This window comes from Neovison vison, chromosome 10 (assembly GCF_020171115.1).
Source record: "Neovison vison isolate M4711 chromosome 10, ASM_NN_V1, whole genome shotgun sequence".
In the NCBI taxonomy this organism is placed as follows: domain Eukaryota; kingdom Metazoa; phylum Chordata; class Mammalia; order Carnivora; family Mustelidae; genus Neogale; species Neogale vison.
The window spans coordinates 59,877,662-59,900,755 of record NC_058100.1 but is presented as its reverse complement, the minus strand read 5'-3'; the positions used below and the strand labels follow the sequence as shown (position 1 = coordinate 59,900,755).

The 23,094-nt window shown below is 48.1% G+C and overlaps 1 protein-coding gene across 1 annotated transcript in view; it reads right to left on the bottom strand.

Moving 5' to 3' along the window:
* ACBD3 (acyl-CoA binding domain containing 3) overlaps positions 1-5,863 on the bottom strand; it is a 40,207-nt gene extending 34,344 nt beyond the window's left edge. Inside the window, exon 1 of the mRNA XM_044267398.1 lies at positions 5,548-5,863. Within this exon, the coding sequence (XP_044123333.1) occupies positions 5,548-5,833 (286 nt within the window). The 5' untranslated portion in view covers positions 5,834-5,863. The remainder of the gene's footprint in view (positions 1-5,547) is intronic.
* Positions 5,864-23,094: the final 17,231 nt, after the last annotated feature.

Below are 23,094 nucleotides of genomic sequence, written 5' to 3'. Positions count from 1 at the left end.
CTCCCTCTCCCTACCTCCCACTTTGTGCTCTCTCTCTCTCAAATAAATAAAAATCTTAAAAAAAAAAAAAAAGATTTTATTTATTTAAGAAAGCAAGCACAAGTGTGGTGAGGGTCAGAGGTAGAAGCAGACTTCCTGCCAAGCGAGGAGCCGGATGCAGGACTCGATCCCAGCACTCTGGGATTATGACCCAAGCCAAAGGCAAATGCACAATAACCGAGTACCCAGGCGCCCAAATCTTTTTTAAAAAAATAAAATAAAAAAAGGGGCACTTGGGTGGCTCAGTGGGTAAAAGCCTCTGCCTTCGGTTCAGGTCATGATACCGGGGTCCTGGGATCAAGCCCTGCATCGGGCTCTCTGCTGGCAGGGAGCCTGCTTCCTCCTCCTCTCTCTCTGCCTGCCTCTCTGCCTACTTGTGATCTCTGTCTGTCAAATAAATAAATAAAATCTTTTAAAAATAATAATAAATAAAATAAAATAAAAAATAAATAAAACGTTCCAAAATGTAATAAGGCAACACGGTAGAATTCTAAATATTTCCCTCAGAACACAATCAGAAAAAGCGGGGTTTCTATTCACTTGTCTCCTATAGCAGGAAGACCTCTTGGGAAGACCTCTTCGGAATCCAAGTTGAGAATCAACCCTGCCTCTTACTAGTAACTGATGCAGGTCCCTCAAGTTCCCTTACTAAGAAGCCAGACCACCACCCTCCCTAGAAGGTCTGCAGAGGATTACACGGAGTAATGTATATTACACATGATATTATCTCAAAGCAATACCTCACATACAGTGAACAGCAGCTCAACAACTGGGGTTAATTAATACTCTGGAATTTTATTTTATTTTATTTATTTTTTAAAAAAGATTTTATTTATTTATTTGACAGATAGAGATCACAAGTAGGCAGAGAGAGAGAAGGAAACAGGCTCCCCGCTGAGCAGAGCACCCCATGCGGGGCTCATACCCAGGACCCTAGGATCATCACCTGAGCCGAAGGCAGAGGTTTTAACCCACTGAGCCACCCAGGTACTCCAATTCTCTGGAATTTTAAATGAATGCAACCATCTAACAGCTTCATGTAATGAGGAAATAAAATATTAGACCAGGAAACATTTACCCCCAAAGACTCTAAAAACCAAAATACCACTCCTCAGGTTAGCACCATCATCCAATAAGTATAAAGGCTACAATAAAACCAAGATATGTCCTTACCCAAAGAGCTCAGAACACCAGCTGAGGTCTGCTAAGCTAGAATCTGGCAAGTTGGCTCCGCCCTGTAAAAACTTTCAATGGTTCTTCACTGTCACTGACAAAAAGGCTATTTACAATGGCATTCAAGTCCCTCTGTGGATCTGACACCAACGTGCCTTTCCAGCTCTATCACACTGCTTCCTATTTTCCATTTCCCAACACACGCCTTGTCCTTTCATGGCTGTTGGCTGTACCCCTCTCTCTGGAATGGCATCTGCCCCTTCCATCCTTCACACTGTATTGTGACTGTCATTGGGTCTTTAACTTCTCTTTTGGACCCTAAGCTCCTTAACAGCAAAAAGGAACATACATGAAGTGGTAACCTAACATGAAACTTCATCCAGAATAAGATCAAGAGCCACATGTATGGGTGCCTGGATGGCTCAGTGGGTTAAACACCTGCCTCGATGGGGTCATGATCCCAGGGTCCTGGAATTGAGTCCTAAACCAGGAAATCCCTGCTCAGCAGGGAGCCTGCTTCTCCCTCTCCCTCTGCCTGCTGCTCCCCCTGCTTGCGTGCTCACTCTCTCTCTCAAATAAAAATAAAAATTAAAAGGGCACCTGGGTGGCTCAGTAGGTTAAAGCCTCTGCCTTCGGCTCAAGTCATGATCTCAGAGTCCTGGAATCGAGCCCCACATCAGGCCCTCTGCTCAGCAGGGAGCCTGCTTCCCTCTCTCTCCCTCTGCCTGCCTCCCTACCTACTTGTGATCTCTCTCTCTCTGTCAAATAAATAAATTTATTTATATTTATATATATTATGTATATTATGTTTATATATATCAGTTATATTTATTTATATAAAATAAAAAGTTTAAAAAAATAAATATATTTTTTAAAAAGAGCCACATGCTCTACCGAGCCAGCCAGGCACCCCAACAATGTTTTAAGTTTGGACAGTAAGAATGCTAACTTACCGGGCGCATGGGTGGCTCAGTCATTAAGCAGCTGCCTTCCACTCAGGTCATGATCCCAGGGTCCTGGGATCAAGGCCCACATCGGGCTCCCTGCTCGAAGGGAAGCCTGCTTCTCCCTCTCCTGCTCCCCCTGCTTGTGTTCCCTCTCTCTGTGTCAAATAAATAAATAAAATCTTTAAAAAAAAAATGCTAACTTACTTTCACCCCAATTTTCATCTATTATTTTACTTTTACCTGCATAAAATTAAGAGGTAGTTGACATAATGGGTTCAGTCACTAGCCTGTGACCATTGTGACAGGGATGCAACGAGAAACAGGGTTCATAATTCCCAATCTAAGTTATTTTCAATGGATAGCCATGCTCTCAAGGTTCATATTTATTCCACAGTGGAAGATAAAATTTAGTATCATTTCTGATTCTTGCTGAAATTCTGGTACAGAAAAGCACAAAACCATGATCTTTTAAAAATCCTTATAAAACTGGTAAGAATGTCAAGTATTGCACTGGAGTAATTTGCACATTAAAACAAAGTCAGCAACACTTGACTCACGTACTTTCCATAATTCTTCTTACTGCTTCTAGACTTCCCCCTCAACCCTTAGGCATCTCTTATCCTAAGGGCCTCATCATGGCCAACTATGTAATGATCCATGCAGAAAGGTAGCTTTAATTGCTACACTGCTATTTCTCCTTTTAAGTATTTGAATACTGCTCTGAGAGCTTAACTTAGGAAGTGAATTAACCATACCTATCAATGCAGCTTTTTTCTCTAAGGTCACTGGTAACTAGGCCCCTGCCCCCAATTACAGATTCCCTAAGGACTCCTACTACTTACTCAACAAACATGTTAAAATGATGTCAGCTTTAGACCAAATCCTAAACCTGAGACATCAAATTTCATCTAACCTAGCTGCTTTATACACACACACACACGTGGAAACAGAGTTTGGAACAGAAAAGCAAGGGGTCTTGGAGTTTACATGGTAAACAGAATCCAGGGCCTCCTGACTCCCAAAGCAATGCTAAATTTACTGCACATTATTCAGTGTTTTAATCTTTCAAAGAAAAGATCACCACTTTCAAATAAGATAGGCTCAGAAGATAAAATGACCTTTTTTTTTTTAAAAAAGATTTTATTTATTTATTTGACAAACAGAGATCACAAGTAGGCAGAAAGGCAGGCAGAGAGAGAGAGAGGAAAGCAGGCTCTCCGCTCAGCAGAGAGCCCAATGCGGGACTCGATTCCAGGACCCCGGGATCATGACCTGAGCCGAAGGCAGTGGCCTAACCCACTGAGCCACCCAGGATGACCTTTTTTTTTTAATACTGTTTGTTTTTTATTTTTTAAAAGATTTTCTTTATTTATTTAACAGAGAGAGGAGAGAGATCACAAGTAGGCAGGCAGGCAGAGAGAGAGAGGGAAGCAGGCTCCCTGTTGAGCAGAGAGCCAGATGTGGGGCTCCATCCCCAGACCCTGAGATCAGGACCTTAGCTGAAGGCAGAGGCTTAACCCACTGAGCCACCCAGGAGCCCCGACCTTTATTTTTTTGTTAGTCACTTGGCAAAAGCTAAGATAAAAAGTGGGTCCTTTTCACCTTTGTGCTACTACATAATCTTCCTGAACACTGGAAAAGTAAGTCCCAAGAATAAAAATTTGAAGTAAAATGTAGTTATACAAATTGTATAGGAAACACCAGATTTTTATGTAAGTGGAAATGTATCACCACCACAGGAAACACTAAATTCAAGCCAGTGACCTAAGGGTCAAGTGATCCAAACCCTATTAGCTATTACCAATTCCCCAAGCAGGCCAGTGCAGGGAAAGCTGAACTCCCTGTCCAATGACAATGAATATTTCAAGGGTAATCTTTTCAATAAAAAATTACAATCGGGCGCCTGGGTGGCTCAGTGGGTTAAGCCGCTGCCTTCGGCTCAGGTCATGATCTCAGGGTCCAGGGATCGAGTCCCGCATCGGGCTCTCTGCTCAGCAGGGAGCCTGCTTCCTCCTCTCTCTCTGCCTGCCTCTCTGCCTGCTTGTGATCTCTCTCTGTCAAATAAATAAATAAAATCTTTAAAAAAAAAAAAAATACAATGAGGGGCGCCTGTGTGGCTCAGTGGGTTAAAGCCTCTGCCTTCGGCTCAGGTCACGGTCCCAGGGTCCTGGGATGGAGCCCCACATTGGGCTCTCTGCTCAGCAGGGAGCCTGCTTCCTCCTCTCTCTCTCTGCCCGCCTCTCTGCCTACTTGTGATCTCTGTCAAATAAATAAATAAAATCTTAAAAAAATATATACAATGAATGTGGAATAAGCCAATGTTCTAGAAAATTTAGAAAAGACTTTCATTAGTTTGCAGTTATTTAGGGAGAGAACAAATAACTTTTTTGCATGTATCACTACAATAACTATACAACTTCAGTTACTAAAGTATGTGTTGCATTCCAAAAGGAACTCCCTTTGGGCGAGGTGTCATAAATACGCTGTTCCGGAATGTATACGAAACCTAGCAACCACTTTTAAAGTTTCATTCTGTCGAAGATCTGCCCCTCAAAATCCAAGTATCTCTAAGAATCAAACTAACTGGCTTCTCATCGGTCTTTCCCACTGAAAAGATCATGTGACTGGTATGACCACCAGTGAATCACCGATTAAAACACACACACACACACACACTCGTGCTCTAAGGCGAGACATTTTACAGTTAATTCTGCAAGAAACAAGAGGGTACTTTTAGGCCTTAAGTGGAATTTACTCTTGCACACTGTTTCCAAGGTACAATTTAACCATCTAGAAGTTACTAGAACATAGTGGGCATCCCTTCCCTTTAGAGGCTGATTAGCCAGAGGGGACCTATTAGCTTAATATCTCCTCCTCTCTACCTCATCAAAACTGCAAGGTTAGCAAGTCCTATCCCGAGTTTACGGTTCCGCAGAACGACTGGAAAGAACCTGCGGGACGATTTCTTCCTGCCCCGAAAAGGGGTAAAAATCGGTGGAGTCTGATGTGCCTACCATAGCAAACAAGAAAAGGAATGCGACAGGAAAAAGAAAAAGAAGGAAAAGAAGATACAAGAAGTCATCCCAGAACGGATCCTCTGCGAGAGAAAAGGCTCATTCTTCACCCGGGTCATGGAAACCCAAGAAGCTCAATTGGGTATAACGTCCCGTAACCTGGGGGCTCGGACTACTACACTGAGGTTCCAAGCCCTTCAGGGGTGTGACCCAGCGACCGGTGACAAACTTCGGGGACCCACAAGGACGGAACTTGCTCCAGTCGCCGCGGCCCGGGCGAGCGAGGCGGGGACTGGCCCGGTCACGCTCTGGCCACGGCCCCGGGTCGGATTCGCCCGGGCAGCCGAGGCGGGGGTGGGGCCGGGCGGTCTCACCTTTGAAGAAGCGCAGCGCCAGGCCGTACAGCTCCTCCAGGCCGAAGCCCCAGCGCTGCTCCAGCCGCCGCGCCTCCTCCGCCGCGCCCCCGGCCGCCTCCTCCCCGAGCTCCGGCTGCTCCCCGGCGGCGCCCGGTCCCCGGCCTGCCCCCGGCGGCGAGGGCGGCGGCAGCGGTGGCGGCAGCAGCGGGGCGCCCTCTGCGCCGGGCCGCTCCTCCGGGTCCGGGCTCAGCGTGAGGCCGTCAACGGAGACCTCGAGTCGCTCTGCGTTCAGCACCGCCGCCATCTCCGGCTGCTGCGCCTCCTCGGCGGGGACAGGCGGCGGCCACGTATCGACTTCCTGCTGACCTCTGACCTCCACTTACGGACGCCGGAACTTCCGCCGCTGAGAAGGCTCTCAGGCTCCGGGAGAGGCGCTGAGGCTCGTGCCCCGCCCCTCAGCGACCCCCAGCCCCGCGGGCCACGCCCCTCCGGCCCCGGTCCGCACTCGAGCGTCGTTCTCCCCCGTGTTCCCCTCCCGCGTCCTCCGCCAGCCGCGGTCGGGGCGGGGCCCGCGAGCCTGGGGGTCGCGGAGAGGCGGGGCCCGCGTGGCTGGGGGGGTCGCCGGAGGGCGGGGCCCTCGGGGTGGGGGTCGCCGAGGGGCGGGCCGAGGGGCGGGTGACTGTGGGCTGGCGCCCTACGCTCCAGGCCGGGACCCTTCCCGCGTGTAGAGTCGTGGACTTCCCGGAACATACCCCCCACTTTGACTCGGTCTTCACGGCAACGCTGAGGAAATGCTGGGCGAATGACTGTTTTTAGGAGGAAGCTGAGGCTTAAGAGAAATCATTGGCTTCTCTGGAGCTGTTTTAATTCAGCAGACCCTGGTTTCGCGGGAACCGTACAATTTGGGGCACCCCAGTAAGAAAAAAATACCCCAGGAGTACCTGGTGGCTTAGTTGGTTAAGCTACTGACTCTTGACCCTTAAACTCAGTTCTGGTCTTCGGGTCTCAGGTCCTGAGTTCAAGCCTCTAAATTGGAGCCTACTTAAAAAAGAAAAATACTGGGCACCTGGGTGGTCAGTGGGTTAAAGCCTCTGCCTTCGGCTCAGGTCATGGTCTCAGGGTCCTGGGATCGAGCCCTGCATCAGGCCCTCCGCTCAGCGGGGAGCCTGCTTCCTCCTCTCTCTCTCTATTTGAGATCTCTGCCTATCAAATAAATAAGTAAAATCTTAAAAAAAAAAAAAAAGATCTTATTTATTTGACATAGAGAGAGAGAGATCACAAGCAAGCAGAGCGGCAGGCAGAGAGAAGGGAAAACAGGCTTCCTGCTGAGCAGAGGGCCTGATGCAGGGCTAGATCCCAGGACCCTGAGACCATGACCTGAGCAGAAGGCAGGGGCTTAACCCTCTGAGCCACCCAGGCGCCCCTAGTGTGTGTACTTTTTAAAGATTATTGTCAAATTTGGAAAAACCAGTATCAGGTTTCTTTCACAGATGAGCTATGGTATTTTGGGGCTGCTTTGGTGGCAATTTCCTGTATGGCTTTTACTTGATCCTTATTGGTTTTCTGAACAAGATTGGTCTGCTCCCTTAAAACAGGTTCTGATCCATTAGGATGAATAAAACAAGTGACTTCACCTACAGACAGACACACTGACTTTACTCTTGATGCCAACCATCAAGGATTTTCTATGGACTAGTTTCTCCTTTGCTTTCACATCCTGTCTCCCCCACCACTACCCACGTATTTTATGGGCTGAGCACCACAGAGCTCTTTTGCCCTCTGGCCCTGCACCTTTGTGACATAGGGAGGGCTGAGTTGGCATAATGGGCAGCAGGTGTACCTCAGAAAGCGTTCCTACACCCACGGACAGTGATGATTTAACAGTACCCGGAAATATCCGCAAAGCACAGAAATGCTTGCTGCTAAACCCCAGTTAAATGTGTCCTTTACTCTGGGAGCCTACATGGCGCAGTTGGTTAAGCATCCAACTCCCGGTTTCGGCTCAGGTCCTGATCTCAGACGCGAGGGTTGGGAGTTGTGGGAGCCCGGTGTTGGGCTCCGCACTGAGTGCTATGTGCTGAGTTGACTTGGAACTCTCCCCCCCGGCTCCTCCCTCCCCCTGTGCTCGCTCACTCTCCATAATAAGTAAATAAAAAATCTTAAAAAAAAAAAAAGTATTCCTTAATCGATTTATTGTCCCTTTAGCAAGATCCCAAAGAAGCCCTTGGCCATTCCTTAAGCACCAAACACAGAGGAGTCACAGAAGTCAGAATGCAGAGGGACAGTGGTCTTAAACATCTTACTCTAGAAATTCTTACAGAAACTTTGGACTAGGTGAATATATTGCTGGGCTCCTCCAAAGTCCTTGGAAGGAGCTATGTACGTGAGAGCTCTGAAAAGGGGTTTCATTAATTTATGGTAAACCTGTTTCTAGTTGTAGGGGCCTTGAAAAATCAGCGTATCCTTTGTACCAAACAATTAAACCTCTTCCTACTAGAGCCATCAAGAACTATCTTGCAGGTAGTTAGTTGCTCTTAGTGAGCTAAAAAAGATTAGGCAATGTAACTTCCCTTTACTCATTATGGGAAGTGAGTTCCGGACATTTGCTATAACAAGAGGTCAAACTTTACCGTGCATGCGAATCACCTGAGCGGCTTGTTAAACTGAGAAGGGGGTCAGAAGGGAGGCATTTCTAATAAGCTTCCTGGGCTGCTGCCTGTAGACATTTGGAATAGCAAGAGTCTGGGACACTTTTTTGCACAGTTTTATTGAGATATAAATTGATGCCCAATAAACTGCAAATACTCCAAGTCTACAACGTGATGTGTTTTGACAGACACATCTACCTGTAAGATGACTCACCACGATCAAGATAACATATCTAGCACTCTTTCTATACTTTTCAATAGACGTTTGTTCTAATGTCCTTGTCACAATAGAATCTGACTAGTAGAAAACAATTCAGAGAAACCATCTGTATTTCCCATGCTTCTCTCTTTCATATGTAAAGACACAGTTAACAAACGGTGTTTCCCCAAAACCTTTCAAATATCTTTCCCAGTCTGTTCCTATACAAAAGAGCGTACTTTGCTTCTTTTTTAAAAGATTTCATTTTTAAGTCATCTCTACATCCAACGTGGGACTCAAACCCACAACCTCAAGATCAAGAGTTGCGTGCTCTACTGACGAGCCAGCCAGGAGCCCTCTTCTTTTTTTCCTTTCCCTTGTCCCCTCCCTTTTCCTTTCCCTTTCCCTTCCTTTCCTTTCCTTTTTTTTTTTTTTTTTTTTTTAAGATTTATATATTTGAGAAAGAGGGAGGATGAATGGGGAGAGAGGCAAAGGGAGAGGGAGAAGCAGTCTCCCCGCTAAGCAGAAGCCCTACATGCGGGACTCTATCCCAGGTCTCCAGGGTACTTTTCAACCAACTTAACTTTGCCGTGTGGATTTCAGCGGAGCTCCGTTCATTCAAACACTTGCCAGGTATGTATTACCCTTTCTGAAATGCTTTCGGAAGTTTCCTCCCTAAGGTGACTGCTTTCCTCTGCCCTCCACATTATGTTCGTCTTCTCTGTGACATATTATTAGATTTCCAGAGATGGAGTACAAGGTCCTGCTTTCTCTGGTGTTAGTCAATAATCGATACATGTTTTGCCATCTGTCTTAGTAATGCAGAATGCCTTCGTAGTGGTTATCATTTTGTGCCCCTGGACTGCAAGTCCCTGGAGGGCAAAAGCTAGGCCTCTGACCTCCCACAGTCCCTAACACAGGATGGGAAAAGGGGTAGGTGCTCAGAACTTGGAACTGAGTGAATGAATTAAGGTCTAATTACACCTGTTCCACCCATACAACACCAGTTCAGCTCCGACATGGCATGCTGGGGGAGGTACAAAGGTGAAGGGCTGTGCTTGGTGTCTGAAGCCAAGGAGTTGTGGTCCAGTGGTGGGATTGGTGAGAAGCCCTCTCTTAGGTGTGACCTTGGGCATGTGACTTCACTTCTGCCTCCTGTTCTGTAAACTGGGGATAAGAACAGCACCCACCTCTTAGGCTGTTGAGAAGACGGGATGTGTGAATCCACGTAAAGCACTAAGAAAAGGTCCCGTCTGGCATGCAGTAGGTAAGCTTTTCAGAAATTTAGGCCACTGCTGTGTGCCATATTCCATTAAAATGCAGAGGAAAGGCTGCATACACTCCAGAGGCTCACAGGAGGAAGCTGGCCAACTTAGTGTCTTTTCCTTGGCTTGCAAGAGTGGGCACCTACAGTGCTTTGCATGGGAACTGGTGGTTGGCATTTTAAGATCTGGGCCTGGCCTTGGCGCTGGAGAACAATGAGGGGGAGGCTGCCGCCTTCAGGAGGGACAAGTGGTCTCAAGTTTGCAACAATAGCCCCAGCCCCGCCCTGTCCCCCACCCCCTCCATCCCCATTGTGACAGACATGGTCCTTGCTCTTTATCCTGGGACCCATAGGAGGAGCTAGGGGTCATTTGACACCAAGGCCATCTATCGCTAGCGCCACCTGCCGCCACCGTAGGCATTTGTGTTTGTGACTCCCTAATATAGGAGATAATGATATCTTGACCGGAAGCTTTGAGGAGGTCCTTCTGTGGATCCCTATGCATGTTTATATTTGAAGAAGGTAGAAATGACCTTGGAGGGAGAGAGAGTACCGTTCACGAACACCCTGTGGGTTATGAGAACCTGGCGTGCTTGCTTAGCCTTGGCCTGAGCAGACGCTGCAAGGGGAGAAGTGCCACAGGGTGAGCCTCAGGTAGTAGAAGGAGAACCCAGATGAGGGGGGGCAGTAAGGGGCTCGGGATGGAAGCTGCTCTTAGCCCAAGATGATGAGATCCTGAGAAGGGGTAGCGTAAGGACATGACAAGGAAGAAATGGATTTCCAAAAGATGTGCGCCAGAGCTCACAGAGCCAGCCAGGGTGGGGGAAGGGAGAGGGACTGAATCTGGCACCTTTTAGGTGTCATGACCTTAGGCCCACTTTCTGGCTCCCTGTCTCTATATCTGTAAGAAGTAAGCATTGTTTCTGCCCTGGTTCCATCACAAGATGTTGATATAGGAATGGCCCTAAAATAATTGTAATCTGTGAAAGTGCTTTAAATACCTGGAAAGATAAGATATGATTCCTGTAGCTGCTGTTACCACGCCTTTCTGACCTTCACATTCGAGACACTATTTTTTTTTTAAAGATTTTATTTATTTATTTGACAGAGAGTGAGAGATCACAAGCAGGCAGAGCAGCAGGCAGAGAGAAAGGGGGAAGCAGGCTCCCTGCTGAGCACCCAGGTACCCCACATTCAAGACACTCTTCATGGGGGCGCCTGGGTGGCTCAGTGGGTTAAAGCCTCTGCCTTCGGCTCCGGTCATGATCCCAGGGTCCTGGGCTCAAGCCCCATGTGGGGCCCTCTGCTCAGCGGGGAGCCTGCTTCCCCTCCTCTCACTCTTGCCTGCCTCTCTGTCAAATAAATAAATAAAATCTTAAAAAAAAAAAAAAAAGACACTCTTAACAGTTATTTATTTATTTATTTGTTTTTAGAGAAGGGGAGGGGAAGACGGAGAGGAAGAACCGCAAGTAGAGCATGGAGCTGGATCTGGGGCTCCATCTCACGACCCTGAGCCCATGTCCCCAGTAGAAATCAGGAGTCAGAAGCTTAAATGACTGAGCCATCCAGAACACCCCACATCCAAAACACTTAACCGCCATTGTCCATTATGAAATTATGCACATCTGTTTAGGTGCAAAAGTAAAAATGAGTCTAATTAAAGACTTAAAAAATATGTATTTTTAAGTTTTTTTTTAAGTGGTGCCTTGGTGGCTCAGTGGGTTAAAGCCTCTTTTTTTTTTTTTTTTTTTTTAAAGATTTTACTTATTTATTTGACAGAGATCACAAGTAGGCAGAGAGGCAGGCAGAGAGAGAGGGGGAAGCAGAGCCCAATGCAGGGTTCAGTCACAGGACCCTGGGATCATGACCTGAGCCGAAGGCAGAGGCTTTAACCCACTGAGCCACTCAGGTGCTCCAAAAATATGTATTTTTAAAAACAACCCTCCAGTAATCCCATTACTGAGATGTAACCAACATTAGCCACATGGGGTCCAACCTTCCATTTTCCTGTTTGCAAATGCTAATATCCACAGAATAATACCGATAATTATGACCGAATAGTATCCTCCACTGACAGTAGGACGAGATGAACAGGCAAAGAGAGGCCCGGGATTCCAAGGACCTGTTCCAAAGATGTGGAGACAAATGCTTAAGCTTGGGTTGGGAGGAGGGAGGGTGTCCTTTGGCGCCACCTGCCGGCCGGAGGTGGAAGTGCTGCCGCAGGTGAACTCACCTGCTCCTCCTCCCCCTCCATCCCCATCTCCAAGGTGGAGCAGGGGGTGGGGACATCGGTAGGTGGGGAACGGCCGCTGTGGCCCCGCCTGGGACCTGCAGAGCCAGAACAAAGGCTGGGGCTCTGGGAGGATCTGCTGACACTGAGCACCATGACACTTCTCTAAATGATGGATGTAAAAACCCAAGCTCAATCAGCCCTTTTAGAGGAAAGACCGAATTATCTTCCCTTCCCCTCATTGGAAAATTTAATTTTGGAATTATCATATGGAGAACAAGGGATATGCAGCCAAAAAAAAAAAAAAAGGTAGGTAGGAAGAAAAATAAGCATAGAGATGTATCAGGAAGTCAAGTAATATGAATAGTAGTGGTTATTATTACCATGTCATTTTTTAAAAAGATTTTATTTATTTATGTATTTATTTTAGAGAGAGGGAGAGAGTGTGAGGAGGGGGAGGAGCGGAGGGAGGGGGAGAGAATCTCCAGCAGACTCCCCGCTGAGTGCAGAGTCTGACATGGGGCTCTAACTCATGAAACCAAGAGCTGGATGCTCAACTGACTGAGCCGCCCAGGTGCCCTTATTACTGTATCCTTTGAATTTTGTTATATCAGCTTTCTCAACATTTGTGATTCATTGGGGTTCCATTTTGCGTTCTAAATATTCATTTTTTAAAATTTATTTTTAAGGGCTCCTGGGTGGCTCAGTGGGTTAAGCCACTGCCTTCAGCTCAGGTCATGATCTCAGGGTCCTGGGATCGAGTCCCGCATCGGGCTCTCTGCTCAGCAGGGAGCCTGCTTCCCTCTCTCTCTCTGCCTGCCTCTCCATCTACTTGTGATTTCTCTCTGTCAAATAAATAAATAAAATCTTTAAAAAACATTTATTTTTAAGATTTTATTTATTTATTTGACAGATAGAGATCACAAGTAGGCAGAGAGGCAGGCAGAGAGAGAGAGAAGGAAGCAGGCTCCCTGCTGAGCAGAGAGCCGATGTGGTGCTTGATCCCAGGACCCTGGAATCATGGCCTGGGCTGAAGACAGAGGCTTTAAACCACTGAGCCACCCAGGTGCCCCTAAATATTCATTTCTGTACCTAATTTTCTCTTCTTTGTCTTAAAGAATTCCCCTTCCTCCCATCATTGACGAAGCTTCAAGCCCCACGAATTCTGGATGTGCTCACAGGCCTGGCCTGACCCTGGCACAGACAGAAGGTGCCCACTCTATATTTGCTGACCGAAAAGCACGCACATTTCACAGCAAATGCAAGGAAGTTTCAGGAGACCAACTGCAACTAAGAGGAAGAAGGTTCTTAAATTTGAACGGATCCTTGAAGAGGGCCACTAGTAGCTCCTGAACATATACGTGCGAAGAGCTAGTCCAACCCGCTTCTATACATTGTCTTATTTAAGCCTCAGAGTAGCTGTTTGAAATAAGCATCATTGTCTTTATTTAAAGATGAGGAAACCAAATCACAGAGGTGAAGCACCTGTCAGGTCCTCACCCAGCGCTGGTGGAGGGGCTTCCGCGGGCAGCCAGGTGTGTCTGGCTCCGAAGCTCCATCAGACATCACCCTGACGGCCTGTAGGTGCCTTCAGCCCAGCTGGCCTGGGGCCTCTGAGTCTCACTGACTCTGTAGGGCCCTTGCATTTCCTATACAGAATAGGCTCAGCCTGTGTCACGGATGGATAGTTTGGACACCGCAAACCCCGCTTCTCTGTGCTCTGAATATTGCTGCCACAGAGCCAAAGCCTCCTGGAGCTGTCACCCTCCCTCTGCAGGGCAGATCATGAACATTCCTCAAGGGAATGTGTCCTTGTAAGACTGGGTTCACAGACAACCTACCCCTGGAACCCCCATCCTGGTAAAAAGGGCCCCCCCACAATATTAATGATGGTCAGTTAATTTATTTCACACATACAATGCCTCAAACACTTCACATGCTTTATCTCATTCATTTCTCAAAATCGCATTAAGTAGGTATTATGAACCCATTTTACAGAAGAAGAAACAGAGAGTCAGGGAGATCTACAATAATAAAACATTATTTAACAGAAAGGGAAGGGAGTATAGTATAAGCATGCAAGACTCTAGAGCCAGTCTGCACAATTTTGGGACCTGTTCTCCCACCACCCCAGCTGTGTGATCTTGAGGGTGCTACGCAACCATTCCGTGCTTTAGTTTCTACAACTGCAAATGATAAAATAATTTATATTTTATAATAAATATTATATATATTATAAAGGAGGAGCAGCAGAGGGAGAGGGGGCATCAGGCTTCCCACTGAGCAGGACCCTGATGCTCGATCCCAGGACTCGGAGATCATGACCTGAGCCGACGGCAGACGCCTAACAGACTGAGCCACGCGGGTGTCCTAAGTAAATCTTTTAAAATAATCTTTTAAAAAATGATTTAAGGGGCACCTGGGTGGCTCAGTGGGTTAAAGCCTCTGCCTTTCGGCTCAGGTCATGATCCCAGGATCCAGGGATTGAGCCCTGCATCGGGCTCTCTGCTAAGCAGGGAGCCTGCTTCCGCTTTTCTCTCTGCCTGACTCTCTGCCTACTTGCGATCTCTGTCTGTCAAAATAAATAAAATCTTTAAACAAAATGATTTAAGATAAACTCTAGGTTAAAAAAAAAAGTCTAGGTTGTTTTTTTTTCTAAGTGTAAAAGTACCCGTTTGTTATAGAAAATTTCATCAATACAGAATAATGTAAAGAAAACCAGTCACACAGAATTCTGCCTCCCCAAGAGCCATGTTGATATGGGTCCTATTAGTCGTATCTGGTTGTTTCTAACTGTGTGCTCTCCTGGCAAAGCCCAGCAGAGGTTGCTATTGGAGAAACAAAGTCTCCCTCCCATTCCTCTGGCTTTGCCTGGGACTGGCCAGGGGAGGACAACATTCGATTCCAGTCTCTTGGCAAAGGGGTGCAGACAGTCCCTCAAGAGGGTGCCAAGATATAGGCACAGGAATATTTATTGCAGCAGTGTTTCAATTTTTTTGAGATCTATTTTATTATTATTTTTTAATTTATTTGAGGTCAAGAGAGAGAGGACAAGCAGGCAGAGGGGCGGAGGGAGAGGGAGAAGCAGGTTCCCCGTGGAGCAAGGAGCCCGACGCAGGGCTCGATTCCAGGACCTCGGGATCATGACCCGAGCGTAGGCAGACACTGAACCCACTCAGCCACCCAGGCACCCCAACTGTGTTTTAAGAGAAAAAAAATTAATAGCAACCAAATTGCCCAGCAATAAGAGACAGGCGGTGCACAAATGGTACCTCCACTCAGTGGAGTTCTAGTAGCTGCTCATAAAGATGTTCTGGTATGGGGGCACCCAGCCAGCTCAGTCTGTAGAGCACGCAACTCCTGATCTCCGGGGTGTGAGTTCAAGCCCTATGTTGGGTATAGAGCGCACTTAAAAATAAAATGAAGGAAAAAAAGAAAAGATGCCCCAATATGGAAAGAGCTCAAGAATGTTACTATGTTACAAAGGCAAAGGGCAGAGTCATGGTCAAAATATGGTTCTTCCGGGTTAGGATATCTACATAGTACAGAAATCAACATATATGCGGTATGTGAGGGAGGCTTTAACTCTTCATTTTCTACCTGTATGAATTTTCTAATTTATTTTAAAGATTTTTGTTTTATTTATTTGACAGACAGTGATCACAAGTAGGCAGAGAGGCAGGCAGAGAGAGAGGAGGAAGCAGGCTCCCTGCTGAGCAGAGAGCCCCACGCTGGGTTCGATCCCAGGACCCCAGGATCATGACCGGAGCTGAAGGCAGCGGCTTTAAACCACTGAGCCACCCAGGCACCCCTGAATTTTCTAATCTTATGCAGGGCATTATTTTGTTAAATTTCGTTCAGTCATCGCTGCTCCCAGCATGGGGCTCGAATTTGGGACTCAGATCAGGAGTCCTGTACTCCACCGACTGAGCCAGCCAGGTGTCCCCAGGGCACAATTTTTTTTCAACGTCACGGAGGATTATCTGGGAAGGACGAGGATGGCTACTTTAAAAAATCTTCCTATTGTACATTCTTGTAAAAAAAATATGTGAATCTTCTATTTTTATATTAAAAATAATCTTCTGGGCACTTGGCAGGCTCGATAGCATGACCCTGGGATCACGACCTGAGCCAAAGGCAGACATTAAACCGACTGAGCCACCCAGGTGCCCTGAACAAGGTTATCTTAAATGGAACCTGTGCAGCAATCTTCTTCTTCCCAAAACTCAACCATTTTCACACGTTTATTGGAGATACATCTATTGGCCTCTTACACAGGACATTACATTACATTACATTACATTGTCCTTGCACAGGACAGAGCAAGGAGCTGGTATCAGCTTCCCTGGATTATTTCATAGTTAAGTTAGTCATTGGACAAATATTTCTTGAGCACTTATCATATTTTCTGGTGCTGTTGATCTCAACCCTATTGGACCCAAAGCCTCTTCATAAATTGGATCATTTTTAGTATCCCTTTTGCTGTCCGAAAGACAGTCCACGAATAAAAGAGCACAGCTACACCATCATTTTCTTAAACGTCTTAAATGTAGCATTAAGTGGAAATGCAGGTAAAGCAACAAAGGTGTGTGCATTGGGCATGACTTCCAGGATATTAGTGAAGAGCTCCAAAGCTTCACCCATACGTGGGACCACCTTGAGATCACTGGCTACAAATGCAGATGGGTAAAGGGATTGCTGTGGGTTGCTGTGGGTGATAAGATTTTCGAAATCATGAACAACTCTAAAAAACCAGTTAAAAAAAAAGATTTAATTTATTTATTTGTCAGAGAGAGAGATAGAGAATATAAGCAAGCAGTGTGGCAGGCAGAGGCAGAGAGAGAAGCAGGCTCCCCACTGAGCAAGGATCCTGACGGGGGACTCGATCCCAGGGCCCTGGGATCAAGACCTGAGCCGAAGGCAGTGGCTTAACCGACGGAGCCACCCAGGCATCCCTAAAAAAATCACTTTATGTGTAGATCCTTCCCTGGAAATATCCGCGTGTATTAAAACTGTGCCAGGTACCTGGGTGGCTCAGATGGTTGGACGTCTGCCTTCAGCTCGGGTCATGATCTCAGGGTCCTGGGATCAAGCCCGGCACTGGGGAGTCTGCTTCTCCCTCATTCTCTCTGTCTCTCTCAAATGAATAAATGAAATCTTAAAAATAAATTAGAAATAAATAAAAATAAAAAATAAAACCATGCAAAAAATTTGCTGTTTATTTGTAAAATTCGGGTTCTGCACTCAGATCCTTATAGACTGGCTCTTTGTCTCCAGGACAATCTAGCAGGAAGTGGGAGGTTGGGTGAAGGCTTGGAACCTTGCAGGACAGACCTCCAGTGTCCTCTACTCCGCCCAAGGATGGATCAGCTCCTCATTGTCCCCAAGGCTGAGAAAAACAGAACTGCCTGGTGGGGAGGCACTGCCCGTTAGGAGCTCTGGATCTACGGTGGCCGGTGGCCGGCTGTTGGGAGGTCTCAGGGGCAGGACCTCTGATGACTCGGGACAGCCCCATCACACTGCATATCTTCAGACTGCAGCAGGAAGTCCTGACCCTTAGGAAAAACTGTGGTGTATGAGCTCCAGAGCGGGGACTAGGGGCCTGGCTTTCCAGGTGCCAGACAGCAGGATCCCGGCTGAAGCAGACATCAAGGTGATAATCGAATAAAAATCTCCCTTAAAAAGGACCTTAAAATAACTACCCAGAGTGTGCCAGCTATGGCCTCCCCATGGCACAGAGCTGTGTGCCAGGCTATATCTAGTTATTTAAAAAAAATTTTTTTTAAGCTGCCTGGAAAGCGAGGCTATGAAGCTCTTGCGTCTGGGTGTGGAACGGGGAGAGAGCGCCAGACCGCATATCAGTCAAACCCAGGCGGTGGGAGCAGGCAGTATTTTCTTATTCCTTTTACTCCTTATAAATTTTATTTGTTATTCTTTCCTAATATTAATTATCATCTGTGCATCTCCATATATGTTGTATTTCAACAGATAGAAAGTATATACCAGTGAGATAAGCATTAATGAAATTCTACAAACACAAAATGTATACCTATGAGATAAGAGTTAATTCTACAAATAATAATAATATGCATCCTTACTAAAGGAATAGCCATTAGTCCTTATTCACTTCGCTCTAGTATATTTACTTTTTAAGAAATCACAAAATAGTGCATATTTGGAGTAAAAATATACTCACACGGCACCGAAAGATAGAAGGTGAAAAGTAAAATTCCCCTCCCCCACCCCTAAAAGCCCCAGTTCCACTTCCCAGAGCTTAGAGCTTCTCATGCAACCTTCCCTGAAATTTTTTCTGTGCATATGCAAATATCCACATGTATATATAGCACAGAGTCTTTTAAAAAACACAGATGTGTTCCTAGTGTACATCCTGTTTGGTAATTTGTTTTCCGCATTTCACAATATCCTGGAGGACTTCTTTTCATGACTCTTTCCAACTTAGAGCTTCAGATTTCTTTTGGCTGGGTCTAGATTTTCTTCGAACCAATGCACCCCCATTTATTTAACCAGGGAGCAGGCACGCTCTGGAACCTTGGGTGGTGCAGGGCATAGCAAACCCCACAGGTTGAACTCACGTGTGCAGATGTCTCTCCAGCCAACATGGGCGGGGGGCCACGTTCCAGGAGGGCGGTCCTGCTGTGTAGTTACCGTTCTCCCCATGCAACCTAGGTAAGGGTTTGAGTCATGCAGTTAGAAGGGACCTGGGAGCCCAGTGTCCAAACTACAGGGATGGGAAACCTGGGGCTAAGGGTTGGTGAAGTCACTGCCAGCTACTAGAGGGACCATCCTGGATCCAAAGTCCAAACAGCCCCGTGGATCCACCAACCCTCCCTGTGGCATCATCCTCCCCCGCCACCTGACACCCCAGCATCCCAACCTTCCCTCAGAGGATTCTCTGCCCTGGGGAGAGGTTTGAAACCACTGGGGAAGCGGGGCTCCTGTGCCCCAAGGAGAAAGGTAGGTGGGGCGGCAAGCAGCCTTTGAGGTCGCTTCTTTGGGGAGTAATCCATCTAACAGATGAATTTTTTTTAACTTTTTTTTAAATTTAAGACTTTATTTATTTATTTATCACAGAGAGAGAGCATGAGCGGGGGCAGAAGCAGGCAGAGGGCAAAGCAGGGTCCCCGCTGAACAAGGAAGTGGACCTGGGACTTGATTCCAGGACTCAGGGATCATGACATGAGCCGAAGACAGATGCTTAACCGACCCAGCCACCCAGTCAACCAGTTAATGGTTGCATAATATTCTATCTTATGAATGTACCCTAATTTGCTCAGCCGGTCTCCTGGGGCTGGCTTATGACCAAATCAGCGGGAGGCTCCAGTTCCCCAGGAGCGCGTGTTTCCGCACAGCTGTTCTGGGTCCAGAGCAAGCTGAGCGAGGGCAAGAGTGGCCTGGGGAGCCAACCAGCTGCAAATGCGGACCAAGCTCGCAGGAGACCACGTGTGCTTACCGGTAGGGTAGATGCAAACCGACAGGAGTTGCGAGAAGGGAGAGGCAGAGCTTGCCTTGTTTCATTCTCTTCCTTGACCAATTCCTTTTTTAAAACAGGGCTACTAGGAAATAATCCCATCAGGCCGTGTTGGGTCCTCCGTTGCCTCTTTTCTACTGACCCTCTCTGGTGGGAACCCTAATGGGCCCTGAGAGGGGATCCCAAACCAGTGGCCAGGAGGGAGGAGGTGCAGGAACGCGACACTGCGCTGGTGGTCCGCAGTGGGAGGAGCTTCGGCCTGGTTTCGAGGTACACGTGCAGGGCCCTAAGTCTGCTAAGAAGGTTTGTACCTGGATCTGCGGTGAACCATGCTACTGGTCAGAGCTCAGGAGATCTTAGAGTAAAAGCTTCAAGTCTGATGCCGTAGGGGTTTTCAGCAGCAAGGTGGCTGCATCTCCCAAGAGGGGACAAGGAGGGAGCTGCCCCGACAGTCCAGGGTCAGCTTCAGTCCATCAGAGCCTTGTTGCATGATGTGACACAGGTTTAGGATGTCCCCCAGGGCCTGCTACAAAGCCTCACATGTGGAGGGTGGGGGAGATTCTGGAATAGCCTGGAAGGGCAGTGATCCTAGCAATAGGAGGGACCAGGGCCAAATAACTCGGTACAAAAGAAAAGCCCACAGGGTGTTGAGCTACTGCTGCTCTTTTCCCCTGTCCCTGAAACTCCAGACACAGCACTCACTCTTTTCCCATGTCCCTTAGCCACGGGGACAGACAGCCTGAGGGCCGCTCTGGGTCAGGAGGTCCCTGCACGGTGTGCTCGAAATGGCCAGACTCTCAAAAGTGACCTCTGTGTTAAAGAAAAAAGGATGGGGGCGCCTGGGTGGCTCTACCCGTTAAGTGTCTGACTCTTGGTTTCAGCTCAGGTCATGATCTCAGGGTCCTGGGATCGAGCCCCACATCAGGCTCTCTGCTCAGCAGGGAGTCTGCTTCCCCCTACCTCTCTGCCTGCCTCTCTGCCTACTTGTGTTCTCCGTCTGTCAAATAAATAAATAAAATCTTTAAAAAGAATAAAATAAAATTACATTCCATTACGTTTGGGGGGTGGGGGGAGATGGAGGGAGGTGGGGATTCTGGCTGAATCAACCCAACTGAAGACAGGCCAAGGGGGTTGGACATCACCTGGGGACAGGTGGTCGGACACGGCGGGAGGGAGGGCATGTTCTTGCCAAACCACCCCAGCAGGGTCCTTGCCAAATATGGATGTTATTTTATTATTTTTAAAAAATATTTTATTTATTTATTTGACAGAAAGAGAAATAGCCAGAGGGGGAACACAAGCTGGGGGAGTGGGAGAGGGAGAAGCAGGTTTCCCGTTGAGCAGGGAGCCTGATGCGGGGCTTGATCCCAGGACCCTGGGATCATGACCTGAGTTGAAGGCAGACGCCCAGCAACTGAGCCACCCAGGCACCCCTTTATTAAAGATTTTATTTATCCATTTGACAGAGAGAGAGAGAGAGAGCACAAGCAGGGGGAACGGCAGGCAGAGGGAGAAGGAGAAGCAGACTCCCCACTGAACCAGGAGCCTGATGCAGGACTCGATCCCAGGACCTCAGATCATGACCTGAGCTGAAGGCAGATGCTTTACGGTCTGAGCCACCCAGGAGTACCCCAAAACTGGATTTTATGCAGAAGTACACAGATGGACTTGGGAGAAGTTTCAGGAGCCTGACTAAAGTTTGGCCAAGCAGAGAATCCTTGTTGCTGTTCTCTTTCTGTGCGCAGGGTCCTGGGGCAGGTCCAGAGGCCCTCGTAGGAGGCGGTGAGACTCTGATGCCAGTGCCCCTCCAAGCCTGTGCTGGGGCAGGAAGGAGGGCTGATGTGGCATCTCCCCGGCAGAGAGAGGAGAGGAGCAAGGTCCCAGGACCTCCCACAGTGGACCACCTGCGCCGTGATGCGTTCCTGCACCTCCTCCCTCCTGGCCGCTGCTTTGGGGTCCCCTTTCACAGCCCATCGGGGTTCCGACCAAGGAGGGTCAGTAGAAAAGGAGCAATGGAGGACCCAACATGGCCTGATGGGATCATTTCCTTGCAGCCCTGTTTTAAAAAAGGAATTGGGGGCGCCTGGGTTAAAGCCTCTGCCTTCAGCTCGGGTCATGATCCCAGGGTCCTGGAATAGAGCCCTGAATCAGGCTCTCTGCTCAGCAGGGAGCCTGCTTCCCTTCCTCTCTCTCTGCCTGCCTCTCTGCCTACTTGTGATCTCTGTCTGTCAAATAAATAAATAAATCTTTATAAATAAATAAATAAGGAATTGGTCAAGGAGGAGAATGAAACCCAGCCGACCAGAGAGCTGGAGGGATTTTGGGGGGATTTCAGGGTGGCCCTGGTCTGCCTTCCCATAGGTGGCTGAGAGGGCACTCAGACACACAGGTTAAGTTTCCAAACCCTCTCCTTATGGCCCTCACCTGAGACTCCTCATGTGGTGCAAAAGTGCCTTACAATTAGCAAATGGCATAATTCTAGATATCTGGTCCAGCCCTCCACCAGCCTGCACACTGGAATCAGCTGGGGAACTTTAAAATCTTCTGATGTCAAGGTCTACCGCCAACCCTTGGGGCTCAGCTTTATTCCGTCAGGGGTGCAGCTGGGAGTCGAGGTTTTAAAATCTTCCTAGGTGAGTTAAAAAAAAAAAAAAAATCTTCCTAGGTGAAAGAAATAAAATCTTGCTAGGTGATTGGGGCGTGCAGCCTAGTTGGGGGACTATTCCTCCACTTGGCTTTCTCCTTTCCCACATGGGGAAACTGAGGCATGGGGGAAGGGAAGTCCTCGTCCAAGGCCCTGCCTTTCTGGCCTCCGCTCCTGGGCCCAGTGTCCTCATCACTTTACCTGAAGGCCCCTCCTCCGAGAAATGACAGGTTTTCACCCCAGATAAGGGCCCCCAGCTCCCCCACCCCCTCTCGCCCTAGGTGTGGCTGATTGGCATGCTAATTCCCCACCCATCACCCTCTGGGGCTTCACAAGTACCCGGCAGCTGACCACTTCCTCCAGCCTCCTCCTGGGCTTCAAAACTGCGAGAAACTTAATATGGCCCCAAGAAGCTTTCATCCCATCCATGCCTTTCATCTGAGCCTTTTCAAGTGCCGTGAAAAGCTTCAACTGTCAGAGAACCTCCAGGAAGAAGGTGGGAGGCAGGTACCACTTTCCCCATTTCCCTGCCGGCAAAACTGAGGCTCTGGGGGGAAGCTGTCAGTCGCTTCCCTCAGCTTCCCGCTGAGCCCCCTACCCCCAGTTCCTCTTGAATACATCAGTTGACAGAAATCTGCAGGAACTCACAGAGACCCCACTGAGTCTTCCAGAAAGAGCTGCTAGTGCACAGACACCATCCCGTGCCCACTCTCTCAGCACCCTGCATGGGGGCTATGTGACTTACCCCTTACCCTGGCACCCCCAGGAGCCCACGGCCCTCATGCACCCTTTGAGTGGGTCGCAGAGTTCCACACACTCCTGGGGCCCTAGCCACCAGCCCCCCGCCCCCTGGAGCTCACGGGCCAGGTGAGCGCCCAGATGGGCTCACCTGGAAAAACACTGCAAAGCCGCCAGGGAGGTGTGACACACACAGGGTGGGCCCTGGAGAGCCCAGCCAGGCCACAGAGGGTGGGAAGGGGGAATGGGCAGAGCCAAAGAGCATGTCTGAGACCCTTCCCCTCACCCGATGTGCTGCATCAGCAATGCCAAGCTCTGGGGAGAGGGTTGTGGGGGGCAACCCTGGGGCCGCA